Raw genomic sequence first — 15,025 nt, forward strand, 5'->3', positions numbered from 1 at the left:
GGGAGACAACATATATATGTCACAAAAGAGTCTTGGAGAAAGTGATTGCTATATGAAAGAAATATAGTTAGGTGTCAATTTATTCCATTAAAAAAATCCTTTCAAGAAATGCCCAATAGCAATAAGTAGCTATGGTGTGGAAAGAACCAAAGTACAAGTACTCAGAGAATTGACACATCTAATTAAAGAAAAAATATTTATATATTATATGGAAACCCATAAAATAGTACAAACTTAGAGTCTCAAAAGATTTAAACAATATTTCTGAATCTGAGTTTATAAAGAGCTTTTAACAGTCTAAATAAATTAAAATACAAATAATTTCTGATTAGTAAATTGTTGTGGAAATAACATCATATATAACTAACACATTACAGCTACGTTCCTCTTTCTGAGAGCATATCATGAAATAATGAACATTACCTCACGTAATGTGACGAGTGTTTTTTTGTCAATGGTAGCTCTTTTTACAAGCTCTTTATTTTCCTTTTCCACTTCTTTTAGACGAATAGATGCTTCTTTACATAAACCAATTTCTTTAAAGAGTGACTTGTTCTCTTTTTCCAGGTGACCTATTTTCATATTATTTTCTTCTAGTGTGCTATCCATAACATCTGCTTGTTGCCTGAGCCTTTTATTCTCTTTCTCCAGCTGTTTCTTATCTTTTTCTAGCTGGGTTGTCTCTTGCTCCAAAAGTTTATTCTCTTTTTCTAATTTTTCTAAACGTTTACTGGAGATTTTGAGTTCCTCAAGATTTTTTTGCAGGGTTTGATTTTCTGACTCCAGTTCTTGTAATTCACTTTCTAGATGTTGAATCTTTTTGTTATTGTTTTCTAGGGTTTTCTGCAACCTTTGATTTTCTGTATCCAAGCCTTGATAACTCACTTCTAAACGTTCTGTCTTTTTAAAGGATGTTTTCATAAGATCCAGGCTCTTCTGTAGCTGGCCTTTCTCACTTTCCAGTTCTTTATTTTCTAGTTCTAACTGAGCCATCTTAATGTTGGTACTCTTCAAAGATTCAACAGATCTTCTGAGTTCTAAGTTTTCTTCATCAAGTTGTGCATTCTCTTTCTCCAAGGACTCTAATTGAAAGCTGAGATTTTTCAGACTATCTAAAGTCTTTTTCAGCTTTCTGTTTTCAACATCCAGACTGGAATTCTCTTGTTCTAAAGAATCAATTTTTTCACATGTAATTTTTAAATTAGTAATTCTTTTCTGTAATAGTTCATTTTCTTTTTCAAGATGATGAACTTCTTTCTCCAGCTCATCCACTCTTTCTCCCCTTTCTTTATAATGTTCTAACTCTTTTTTCATTTGCTTCTTTTCAAATTCTATTTTACTCAGTTTGCTGCTTGTCTCCTTGATAGATTCATGGAGAATTTTATTCTCCTTTTCAATATCTTTTACTCTTGCTTCAGCACTGATTTGTGAACGCTGTCGAAGTGAAGTTACAGTTTGATTCAAGTGATCAATTTCCTGTTCCAGGATTTTAATCTAATTCATTGAAATGAAAAAAACAGTTTAAATCAGCTATGGGTATTTTGTATTTAGTTAATATAAGAGTTCTAAGAGTTAAGATTTGAAAGGATGCCTTTTACAGTCTAAATTATAAAACTAAGTTTTGACCTGCAGTGAGGTACATATATTATTTTATTACCCTATACCTATTTCAATTCAAACATTTCATTTTCAAATCTGTAGAGGGCAGGCATTTCAAGAAACCAGTGGAGTTTTTCCTTAAGCATTTTATCAGTTTAATCAACAGGAAGGTTTCTCTTTCATAAAGAATGAATGTCAGAGAGCTAAAATATTGGAAAGAGGACTTTTTTTATCAAAAATTATAAGAGTTTGGCTTACTCTTTAACTCTTTACATTTTGCAAAAAAAGAAAAAAGAAAAAATCTGGATAAAAACATTAGGCAAATACAGTTAATTATATCATCAACACAAATTATTTCTTAAATTAGTTAAGAAAAAAGGCTTGAACTATTCTGTTTGAAGAAAAACCCAACAGTCACACACTTTAGGGATAGTGAGCAAATTTTCTGGACAGATTGCCTCCCACTTTAGAACAAATTAAATCATTTGTTTCTTCAAAGAATATACATGTATTCTAGTTAATCTGATATCAAAGAGAAGGGTTGCCAGCTCACAGAAAGGCTAATCATTAATGCATATGGTTTCTATCTCTTGCCTTCTTGTGTACTATATGGAAAAGGCTAGTTCTCAGGAAACTGACAATTTGAGATTTAAACACAAAGACATATAAATAATAAAAAGAAATTAAAACTATTCATATAAAAACCACAGTAGGAAAACTAGATCAATATTCATTTATTTTATATAATTTTCTAAAATATATGATTAATATTGCTGATAGAAATCTAAGACCAATGAAATATCTGCTGATTTCTTGAAACTATAGCATACAGGATTGCAACAACTAGTGGTATTTGTAATCCAAAACTCTCTCAAATTATTTTAAGGATTTATTTAATTTTTTAAAAACATGAAAGAAATCTCAAGGAAGAATTGTAATCATTCATGACATTTCAGAATGAGTTTGCCACAATCTTAGAAGATTTTGCAATATTGTGAGGTTTAGGGAACAATATTTGTTTTTGTTCTTGAATTCTGAAAATATAGAATGTTGTTGATCGCTGATATTATAGAGACAAGAAGTTGTACAAAAATCATTCTCTTCTACTTATGACAGTTTCTGTTAGATTAAGAATATTTTATAAAAATACCAGAGAATATAATCCTTATTATTTAAATGCACAAACCTCAATAAAACAAATATCTGTGTATATTATGTACCTGTCTCTCTGAATTTTCTCTCAAAGTTTCAATTGTTTTTTCAAGCTGTGCTTTCTCTTTCATGAGATCTTTGCAAAGATTCTGACTACTCTGATGACTCTGTTTCTCTTCAATAAATTCATTCTTCAGTCCTTCCAGCTGTAGAGAAATTAATCAAATTTAAATTATGAAGTGAAATTTTTAAATGAAAGCATATAGCTTTTTGAAGGAACAGATTAAATAATATTTTCCTATATCAAAAGTCTATCAGAAATGAAATATTAATAGAAGAAAAATTGCATCCAAGATTTTGTGCCATAGGTTATTCCTTCATTAAGAAAAGTTCCTCAAGGAGTCTTCCAACAGAAACTGTCAAACTTTTCAATATACACTACTTAAAAAAACAAAAACATAAAGGATTGCTTTACATAAAATCTTTTGTATTTTTATTATCACATTAAAATTTGATATAGGAAAAAAGCAAAGATACTTATATTTTTCTGCTTAAAAATTATACTTCTTTCCATGAGATGTAGCAAAAAGATTAGATTAAATTAGATTAAAAAGAGAATTTTAAAGAGAGAGATCAGGATAACAGGATCAGGATTACAATGCCCAAAAGTATTAAAAACTGACTGGGGCTCTATTTATCCATATCTCACTTTTAATTTCTCTCTCATTCACTTTGGGACCTTCTTTGTATTCAGTTCTTATAAGCCTCTATCACAACAAATATTTACAGATTCTGTTACTTACCTTCACTTCCATTCATTCACCTGTCCACCTCATGTGTTCTCTTCTCTATTTTCTCTCCAAAATTATATATTAATGGAAAGTCCTAATGAATGCCATTTACTTACAAAAGAATCAGTACTAAAATTCCTCCCTCGCAAAAATGAAATATTATTCCACTAAGACATCCAGTAAAATTGACCAGATTTCTACTGACTAGAGTATTATTATATACAATAGAATAAACAGAAATGGGCAGAGGCAGTATGGTAGCAGCATTGTTCTTTGGATATATTTGACAAAAGCTAAATTTATAGAATATCACTTGTATATAACAACTTTCTAACAGAATCATAAAATAACTGATACCTTTTTATTTAGCCTTTGATTTTCTCTTTCCATTTTCATTAGTTTTGAGTTATTGCCTTCTACGGAACTCATTGCATGTTGTAATTCTTCTACTGTTTTTAATAACGTTTGATTCTCCATTTCTAGTTTTAATAATCTACTTGATGTTAGTTCATTCACTTCATGACCAAGTGATTTCTGTGGCACTGTTGAGTTAAAATGGAAGATAAAAAGAATAAATTGCCCTTTTGTTATCTAAACTATTACTCATATATAATTAGAAAGGGCAGAACTGTATAAAGAAAAGAACAGAGCTTCAGCTACTGTTTTCTTTTTTCAAAAACAAATATAAATACTAAACCTAAATAATTACTTTAATAAATGTTTTTCCCATCTTGAAATTGAACCTCAAAAGTATGGACCAAGCATCACAACTTTTTATTAATAAAAATATAATTATGAAGATTATCCTGAATGACAAATATTAATATGAGACTATCTATTGATAGTCTGAAGCTGCAAGTTTATACAAAATCAAGAATGTGCAGAATTTTGCTTAATTCTGTGGAGTAAAATATACAAATTACTCTTCAGACGTGACAACATGGAGGTCAATATATATACAGTGAAAATTAAAATCAATTGAGACATTTCTCTTTTTTGGATAATGCACTACTTCTACTTAATAAACCCTCCGTAAAGCATTTTCAGAAATAACTTTACAAGCTAAACAAGATCAATAATGTACAATTGGAAACTTCATTTAATTTGCTGTAAGATTGCCTGCATTCACTTTCTTGGATTCCATTGCATTTCACATTTGAAAAAATATTGTTTAGAGGCATTTGTTCAAGATGGGCAGATATAAAAATTGAAAATAATAATAATAAATAAAATAAAAAATGCTAATAACACCCAAAACTAGCAGGCAGCAAATATTCCTCTGAACGAACCAGTCTGGATATTACTTTTTTCAAATAGCTATGTATTTGAGTCCCCTGAAAGAAAATTGACCAATATTTGAACCAGTCTTTAAAGAATCTGAATGTTAAAACTGCTCATATACTATCTGTACAACAAATAAGTATAACTTTAGCTACCTTCAGAAATTTCTGATGATCTGTTTATCTGTTCAAGTTCCCAGCCCAAATGTAGTGATTCATCCATACTTTGCTTCTGAGCCATTTCTAGTGACATATTTTCCTCCATAAGTTCCTCAATTTTCTTCCGATCCATATCACGTTCCTTAAAAAATAGTTTCATATAAACTTTCTTTAAAACCTCCTCTCGAAAGGCAACCACATGTTTCAGTAACCAAATTTTAGCCTAATGCTACTACCTGAATCTTCTACTTTTATTAGTGAAACTACAATAAGTTATCGGCAGCACAAAAACAACATAAGTAAATCTAATGCATACATACAATGTTTCTACAGATAGTCCTCAACTTCAGACCATAATGGAAACCAAAATTTCTGTTGTTAAGTGAGACATTTGTTAAGTGAGTTTTGCCCCATTTAATGACTTTTCTTGCCACAGTTAAGTGAATCACTGCAGTTGTTAACTTAGTAGCACGTTTGTTAAGTAAATATGATTTCCCAATTAACTTTGCTTGTCAGGTCACAAAAGGTGATCACATGACCTTGGGATACAGCAAAAGTCATTAATATGAAACAGTTGCCAAGTGTCTGAATTTTGATCACATGATTATGGGGATGCTGTAAAGGTTGTAAATGAAAAGCTGTCCTAAGTGCCGTTGTAACCTTGAACGATCACTAAGTGAATTGTTGCAAGTTGAGGACTACCTGTAAAATATAAGGAATTATGACATTAGGAAAACACCATAAACATTACAAAACTATTTAAATGGTTTAAATATTAGTATTTATAAAATGTTACGTAGTTCAATCAAACAGGTCACTGTTGTATTTCCAGTTTGGTAGAGATGGAAAAAAATCATAATCTGAAGTTCAGGTCAGCTTCAGCCACTCATAATATTATAGGTAGTCCTCAATTTACAACATTTGTTTAGTGACCGTTCAAAGTTTCAATGAAGTAAAAAAAGTAACTTGATTGTTTTTCACATTTATGACCATTGCAGCATGCAACTTGATCAAAATTCAGACACTTGGCACAATTGGCATGTATCTATGATAGTAGCAGTGTCCTGAAGTCATGTCATCTGATCAACTTTTGCAACCTGCTGACAAGCTAAGTTAATGGGGAAGAAAGATTCACTTAACAAATTTTAAGTTAGATTCACTCATTTAAAAACTGCCATGATTCACTTAACACTGTGGCAAGAAAGGTCATAAAATGGGGCAAAATTAACTAACAACTGTCTTGCTCAGCAACATAAATTTTGGACTCAGTTGTGATTGTAAGTTGAGAACTACCTGTGCAACATTAAAAGGGTGGTTTTTAAATCACTTTCTATTTGCTATTTGAAAAGAAAAATTATTTTGAAAGAAGCCATAAAGGTTATTTTCTCCATCAATTCTTTTAGTCTTTAAGTCATTAAATGCCATTTTATTTTATTTTTTCTGCAGGCAGTCCTCAGGTTCTGACAGCAATTGGACCAAACATCCATCATTAACTGATGCAGTCATAAAGTGTGACATCTCACGACTGCATTACTTAGCAACTGCAATCCAGTAGTCCCAATTGCCATTGTAACCCCAGGACCGTGTGGTGTTAGTTCTTCAGCAGGAAGAGGCGAGAGTCCAGAGTAATCAGGCCAGCGGATAAGAGCTGAAGCTAAGAGTGTGGCAGGGCAATGCAAATGGGCTGGGCTCTACAGCAGGGGCAGGGGCAAAAGTGCTGTGGGATTGTGCTGGGTGCAGGGTCTCTGAAGCACAAGCGGACAAAAAGTGGGGAAAAAACTCTAGCAAATGGCAGGAAGTATCAGAAATCACAATCAGGTTACCGATACTGAGTGACTGGATCATGAATGATTGAATGACTATGAGGGATGTGACAGCTGGAACTCTGAAAACTAGTCACATATCCCTCTCATTCAGTGGCACTGTAACTTTGGTTGCTGAATGAATGATTGCAACCTCAGAACTATCTATATCATATTTTCATCTAACAAAGGTTGGCATTTTTAAAAAAATGATTTTTCTCTGAAAGTTACAGCTACAAAACTAACAATAAAAACATTAATATTTGATATATAAATTACTGCAAATAAATGAAGACATATGAATGATCATTTTCCTTCTTTGATGGTTATACTTTTAAACACAAATATTCTTTAATTTTAATTATATAAACATTAAATAATCAAGCAGGTTACAATGCGTCATTTATTTAAGATAAAAACACACCAAAAAAGCTATGAGCAGGCAAAATAAGCAGATTCATAATATGTCCATTCGTTCAGTAAGTGAATATGTGAATTTCTTTGGGTAATACCCACTCATTCAGGATATTTTTGAAGTTACAATGGCACTGAACAAAGCGGACCTACAACAAATCCTTATAGTTGTGGCTGTTGCAGCATTCCTGCGGTCATTGATTGCCATTCAGGTGGTTGACAACTAGGTCACAATTACAAAATCACAGCATATCGCAGTCTTGTGATCACCATTTGTAACTTTCACTTCTGGTTCCCACAAGGAAAGTCAATGGGGAAGCCAGCAGGAAGTAACAGGACCATGGAATGCTGCAACTGCACAAGATTAGCCTAACAATAACAACCCAAACTATGGGAACTGCAGTCATAAATTGGTGCGGTCAATGATGGCATGCCTTATGACCCCATTGCTTAGTGATGGAGTTCCCAGTCCCAATTACCATTGGCAATTAAAGACTAGCTGTAATTTTGTTCTTAAAAAATGACTTTTTCTATCCCATCCTGTATGCTCACCATTTCCATATCGTGGAGTTTAGCTTTTAATTGCAGATTCTCCTTTTCCAATTCATGCAATTTATCAGAACGGGCTCGGGTTCCCTCTAACTGATCTTCCAACATTGTTTTTGTTTCCAGTAATACTTGATTATCTTCTTTTAGTTCCTACAGTAATAAGTGAGAAATATGAAACTGACAATCAAATAAGAAATAAAGTAGTAAAAAAAATTAAAATGGCACACACCAAACAAAAAGAACTACTTGTTATATTTTACATAAATTAACGTAACTATTTAAGAAAAAATACATGTGACAGAATAAAATACCGTATTTTTCAGTGTACAAGACACACCTTTCCCCCCCTAAAAGGGGGTCAAAATTTAGGTGTGTCTTATACACCAAATGTAGCCCCGCCCACCCACTGGCCCCCACCCTTTGGCCTCTGCCTCGCAGCAGTTACCTCCTTGCAAGCAAACAGCAAGAAAAAACAGCTCCTTTCAGCTTCAGCCCAGCCTAATTAGCACAAGTTGATTGGATCGGCCTCCCGACTCTCAGCTGATTTGCTCTCAGCTGTTTTGCGCAGGGCTCTGCTGTTTGCTGCAAAGAGGTAAATTGCTGGAGCAGATTTTTTTTTTCCTTGTGCTAATCAAGCTATTCTGAAAACGAAAATGAAAGTAAAGCAGGCTGTTTGCTGTAACGAGGCAAAATTGCTCAGAGGCAGAGTGAGATTTCTTTTTCTTCTTTTCCTCACCAAAAAAGGTAGGTGCATCTTATACTCCAGTGCGTTTTATACTCCGAAAAATACGGTACTAAGCATATAATTCAAAATCTAGAGGCAAAACTAATCCAATACTTCTTTGATTTTAGAGAACCATATTTAAAAATTGAACTCCAAAATTCCCACAAGTAAAATAAATAAATAAGTAAGGAAATGTGAAAAGTAATTGATAATAACTATAGAACAAACATACTCCCTGCTTTAAATGCATGGTACATTAACAGTATCCTCTGAAATCTGATTTATAGTTGACCCTGGGGAAATAATGGTAAAACTGAAAACCACTACACTTTTAGTAAAGTTGATGACTATGGCAGAAAGTGGAGGGAGTGAATGAATTGACTTCCTGAACTCCTCTCCAGATTAATGGGAAAATTTGGGATTGCCCAGAATGCTCCTTATAGGTGCTCCTTGTGGTAAGACTGTAAAACTATGGTCTTCAGCAGGTTTTAGAGCTTTGGAAGCCAGGAGAGTCAACTTTGTTCACGTGGTGGTTTGGAGCCTTCAAAAGGATGCTAGATTTATCCACTTCCTGTCTTAATCACCTTTACTAGAAATGGCTTGTAAATTGCTTTTGGGATATTAAAACCTTTCATAAGGACAAGTTTCATTACACCGGTGATTTTCCTTCATTCTGCAGTGAAAGATATTTTATGTAAATTTAAAACTTAAAGAAAAGCTTTTTTATTTGGAATAAACAGCAAAGGGGTGATTAGAATGTCAATTTCAGAATATTTTAAAGAGACTAAGGGACCTAGAAATAAGTTTTTTAAATATTTATGACTGCATTCTGTAGTATTTATGAAGGAATTCCTGAGAAAAAATAGAGAAAGAAAAGAAATCAGGTTTTGGGACAGTATCTAAAAGGTATAAACTTCAAGATCTTATTTATTACCTTATTTGACCAAGGTAAAATGTATTTTTACCTTTTTTTTTCTGATAATAGGTTTTTCTTGAATAGCATTGAATGATGATGCTTTAAAGATTTAAAGATAAGACATGGGAAGAAAAGAGTTTTTCTTGCCTTTTTAAATAAAGTTATAAGCTATAGTACTAATATTGAGAGCAGATAAAAAAGTGGTAATAAATTAATTTGTGGGATATCATTTGAACAAATTAAAAATTTTAATATGTTTCATCTGGTAGCTCCCAATGGAGTTTTTCTTGATTACATGATGAGGTTTTAAAAGATTTGTTTATAGACATAAACAAATAAGACATGGCAAGAAGAATTTTTTGCTTTGTATTTTTTGAGAAAATTCAAGGTACTGTGTAAAGAAAGAAAATATGAAAAATTTTAAAAAGTTAAAATATATGCATTGTTATTTCTGATACTCCACTGTTAAAATGGACTTTTTCTGATTAAAGTTGAATGACAAAGATCTATTTGCTCATAGATAAAAGAAGAGATATGGAATTTTGACTGAAATATTAGAGATGTTCAGTTACTGAAAATGCTTGTACTTGTCTTAATGAAGGGAGAAGCTATTTTTTCCTACATTTTTTCTGCTTTTCTTCTTTTTTTACATTTTTTCCTTTTTCCCTTCCTCCTTTCTTTACTAATAGGAGGTTGCATATTTTTTAGACCTGTAACATAAAACAAGATCAGCACAAACACAGAATTCTAATCAAATAATACCTTGATTCATGTAAGAAACATAAATCAGTAAAAAAAATAAACATACATATAACCAAAAATTTCTAATTACCTCTATTCTAGCCTTGTAGAATTCAATATCATGTAGCCTTTCTTTATATCGGCTGAGTTCACTTTCAAGCTTGTCAACCCGGATTGCCTTCTCTCTGAGAACATCAAGTTCATCCCGATACACTCTGGCAGATCGGGCATCCGATAGTAAACTCATATTCTAGCAAATAAGTCAAAATATATGTTAGTGTTTATGAAAAAAATGATTGTGCAGAAGACAAGAATAATATTATCTATTAACATGAAAATCACACAGATATTAGTGTGCATGGAAAAGGAAAACTAGTAAACATTAGCATTTATTCAGAATACAAAATCAATAAGTAGCACAATTTATATGTGGATTTGTATAAGTATTTTTCTTTCTAACAACAACATCATTGCATTCATTTTTGTAGCCATCTTTTCAAAATCATTAATATTGATATGTTGAACATTGATTTTATTCTTATAGAATAAATTTCATAGAAACTCTATAACTAGGAACCTTAATTCCCACAGCCTCTCTGTAAAGGAGATGGGTGGTTCTTAAATATGACAAATAAATAAATAAAAATTCATACATGATGAAAAATATTGGTAGTTATTAAATATAAATTACTTATATAATGTTGAAAATTATGTTTTTCTTAATGTATTATTCATTTAGCTATATTATCTGTTCCTTGAATAGGGCAATTCAAATATCTAATAAATTAGAATGTTTTCTTTTAGAGTTCAAATATGTTTATTCTTAAAATATTATATTAGTTGTGATAATGAGGAAAAATATAACATAGAAAATGATCTTATAGACAAAAAGAATGTGTATAGAACAATGTCAGGTCACTCTTTTCTAAACTCTTCCAAAGGAATAAATAAAAGCGGATGGAAGCTGCATTCAACAGACGCCTCCTTCCTGAAGTTAAATTGATTTGCTAAGTTTTAAATACAGTACATGAAAGATTGCTAAAACAAAAAACAAAACCAGAAAATAACAAATACACTGGTCAATACCAGTAATGTTATGATTTTAAGTTTAAGATCCTATGGCCATTATTTAGTTGAAATCTGCTTAATTAAGACCCACTGCTTGAAACATGTATCATTAATAGAACTGATAAACACAAGCAAGTACATTTCAATTCAACAAAACAGTCTAACCCATGGTTCACAAACCTCTTGTTGAAGCCTCTTTAATTCAGTTTCATTCTGTTCAAATTCTTGCTTACAATCCAGCAACTGTTCAGTCTTTTCCTCACTAAAAACAAAACAGAAATATTTTATTTACAAATAAAATATTACATTCCAGTTAATAATTAAAGGAAACTGCACCAGCAAGTCATAATAAGTTCACTAAAATGATAAAAATAAAGCAGTGATTAAGAATGGATTGAAATATTGCTAAATTCCTTCCCTCTGCTCTCCTGATTTCATCCCGTTACATCAAAGTACTTCAAATCTGAAAAAGAGCTTGACAGCAAACACACAAGACAAAGAAAGTGTATAAATTCTGGATTCTCTAAATCTCTGTTCCTGATTATTACTTTCTCCTGAAGCTGCCTTTAAAAAAAATTTCTTACTTATTTTAAGTAATAGTGAAACATGTGTACTTGCTCATTAACAGTTGAATCCCTAATTAATACCACAGGTTGAGAAGATTTATCTACATTATTCACATACTTCATTATTCTCTAACAGCTCCTCAGTCTATCCTCCCTGCAGATGTACAACTCTAATGAGTCAATGTTTTCCCTTCGAAAAACCAGTTATATAAAACTTCATTATAGATTCTGGCTTTGATTAATTTGATAGATAAGATAGATAGATAGATAAGTAATTTTTGAGTCCTTCAAAAGCAATATTTTCTCCATATTAAGACATTCTCCTTCCCCTTCCAATTATACAGTAATAGTTAATATTAGCTTACAAATCTTGTGGCAATTTAATATTATTGTTGGATCCAGTTTCACATTTACTCCTGTATTTAATAAAAATTAGATTAAATATTCAACAAGGAGTGTGCAAAATTAATTAATGTGGAAATGGACTGCTCTGGAGAACTCTGGGATATTTCATTTCACTCTAGTCCGTGGAGAGAGGTTTTTCCGTGGACCGGAGGGCACATAGTTTTGTGTGCTGCCTGCATCCCGCAGATGGGGCTTTGCTTGTTTGTGTGACCTGGTTTTTGGCATGGCATGGTCCAGTGACAGTCCACGAACTGGAGGTTGGGAACTCCTGCTCTAGTCTAGACTATCCTGCACTTCCTCCTCTTCTATGCTTTTACTGGGATTTGGCAGTTTCCAGAAAAGCAAGACTTGGAAGTAGTTTGATAATGGACAACTTTTGCATATTCCTAATTCCACAATTCAGTACCAGAGAGGTCACATATTCTAAAATGATTATGGCATATAAGATTTAAAATAATATATACATAGTTTCAGTTTTGAAACATTAATATCAAAATAGAAAATATTTATAATAACCATTTATTATCATTGTTTGATATCAGTGAAGCATTAGAAGAATCTAAATTAGATTAGATAAATTTTAGATAAATGTTTAGATAAATTTTAGATAAATTTTTATCTAAAAATTAGATAAATGTTTTATCTAATAGTAAATTAGATAAAACAGAGGACACTAGTAGTACCTTGAAAAAAGCTGCTCATGCAATAGATTTTCCTCAACCCCTCTCTTCTAAAGCTTTCCATTTTCCCTCAGAAAGCTTGAAGTGAATCAGCAAAGTTCTGATATGGGGGATGGGGGAAATAAAAGATATAAACATATAAAGTTTGTGCAAACTCCTTGGGCCTTTCATTTAAGGCTCCTTAAAAGAAATTTCAGAAAGAAATGAACAGTTGTGGAGGGTTCAGAAATCCCCTTTGTACTTTATTATGATAAGGAAAGAGAAATTGAAATAGAACCGCCCATCACTGAGGAAGAGATCATATGGTCAAGGAGCCAACTGCCAAACCACAAGACTCTAGTTGTTGACACCATCCCTGTATCATTCACAGTCATTAGACACCTGTGCCAGAAAATTTGGGATATCAACACATGGCCACAGGATTGGAAATCCTCAGTATTTATTCTATTGCTGAAAAAGGGTGACTCCAAAGATTGTTTCAATTATTGCATAATTGCTCTCATCCCTCACATCAGCAAGATTTTGTTTAAAATAGAACAAGATCTATTATGAACCATCAAAAAGGGAATTGCCATATTTCCAAGCTGGCTTCCAAAGGGTCATGGCACTCGCAGTCGTATTGCAAATCTGCACAATAGAAGATTTGCAGATCACAGAAGAAATCTCGTGAATATCAAAAGATCATTTACATGCTTCATCAATTACAAGAAAGCCTTCGATTGTGTTGATCATGAAGAGCCATGGAGAGCCCTACAGGACTTGATACCAGTACATCTGGTATCAATGCATTCACTATATTCAAATCAGGAAGCCACTATGTGAATATCATATGAAAACACTGAATGGTTTATGATAGAGAAAGTGATGCATCAAGGTTGCATTCTCTCCCTTTCTTATTCAACCTGTGTGCCAAAATGAGGAAGCTAGATCTTGAAGAATCAAAAACCAGGATACAAGTTGTGGAAGAAACATCAACAATGTTCAATACGCTCATGATACAACTCTCCTCTCAGAACATCTGATCAAGAAAAATCAAAGAAGAAAGTGAGAATTTTAGTCTCTTTCTGAACATCAAGAAGACCAAGCTGATGACCACGACAAGGAATGGAAACATGAAAATAGAAACTGATGGTGAAGAGATAAAATGCATGGAAGAATTCACTTTCCTAGGATTGCAGATCGCTCAAAGCAGTGAATACAATCCCAAAATAAAATGTCAGATTGCACTGGGTCATATAGCAATGATAAATGTAGCTGAATATGGAAAAGCAAGGACATCAACAACCAAATGTAGGTTAGTCTGCTTTACTGTGTTCCTCGTAGTTAGCTATGGCTGTGAAAATTGGACCTTAAAAAAGCAAGACAGTTCAATCAACTCATTTGAGCTGTGGTGCTGGAGAAGGTTCCCGCATATTTCTTGGTAACTAACAAGCAAGTACTGAAGTGAGAAAGGTGACCAAACAAGCAAGTACTGGAGTGCATAACATCAGACCTATCACTGAAAGGCAAAATCTCAAAACTGAATCTCTTAATATCTATGGAGAGATTTCTTTTTTATTTCCAGTGTGAGTTTAATCTGTCAGCAAGGAAATTAAATAGGCATAGATTTTAACATTTATTGAATAGTACCTGAATACAACAGATATATTATATTGGAAAACAATTTTTTCATATAAACCAAGACATCTGATTATTATCAAGTAATCCACTTCAATCCTCCCCACAAAATCATCTGACTGAGAATTTTTCCAGAAAGAATATAATACGGCACAAACAGCAGTATTGCATATGTGAATGTAGAGTGCAGGACAACAGGTGGATAAGAATTTGTGTTATTTCTCTAAAACAGAAACTTATAGTACAAACTTCAGGTTAAGGGAAACTAATTTTTTTCCCAAGAGAATATTATTTTATCACTAAGATTTTTCTTTCTGAGAAGCTTAAACTGGGCAGTGGAATTATTCTTCACTGTCATCCCCAAAGGAATCAGATTATTAAAACTGAATTAGAATATGTGCTTGCTTTTCATCAAGTTAATTGAAATATGTTCATAACAGCAAACATGTTTATCTGCAAGACAACCTATTTAAATCAGAAATTATAGAAATGTGCAATCAAAAATGTTTCTTTCATTTTCAAATTACAAAAATATAAATTCCAAACATAAAAATATTCAACC

At 32.3% G+C, this 15,025-nt stretch overlaps 1 protein-coding gene across 4 annotated transcripts in view; it reads right to left on the minus strand.

The window, feature by feature from the left end:
• CCDC88A (coiled-coil and HOOK domain protein 88A) overlaps positions 1–15,025 on the minus strand; it is an 89,628-nt gene that overhangs the window by 42,161 nt on the left and 32,442 nt on the right. For all 4 annotated transcript variants that reach the window (XM_087888549.1, XM_034427346.3, XM_034427345.3 and 1 more), the window contains 7 exons: positions 11,376–11,457; positions 10,219–10,377; positions 7,750–7,896; positions 4,979–5,123; positions 3,900–4,084; positions 2,820–2,957; positions 424–1,494 (listed from right to left, as the gene is read on the minus strand). In XM_087888549.1, the coding sequence (XP_087744675.1) occupies positions 424–1,494; positions 2,820–2,957; positions 3,900–4,084; positions 4,979–5,123; positions 7,750–7,896; positions 10,219–10,377; positions 11,376–11,457 (1,927 nt within the window). The remainder of the gene's footprint in view (positions 1–423; positions 1,495–2,819; positions 2,958–3,899; positions 4,085–4,978; positions 5,124–7,749; positions 7,897–10,218; positions 10,378–11,375; positions 11,458–15,025) is intronic.

The sequence above is a fragment of the Pantherophis guttatus genome, chromosome 1 (assembly GCF_059756535.1).
Source record: "Pantherophis guttatus breed Tessera chromosome 1, ASM5975653v1, whole genome shotgun sequence".
Taxonomy (NCBI): domain Eukaryota; kingdom Metazoa; phylum Chordata; class Lepidosauria; order Squamata; family Colubridae; genus Pantherophis; species Pantherophis guttatus.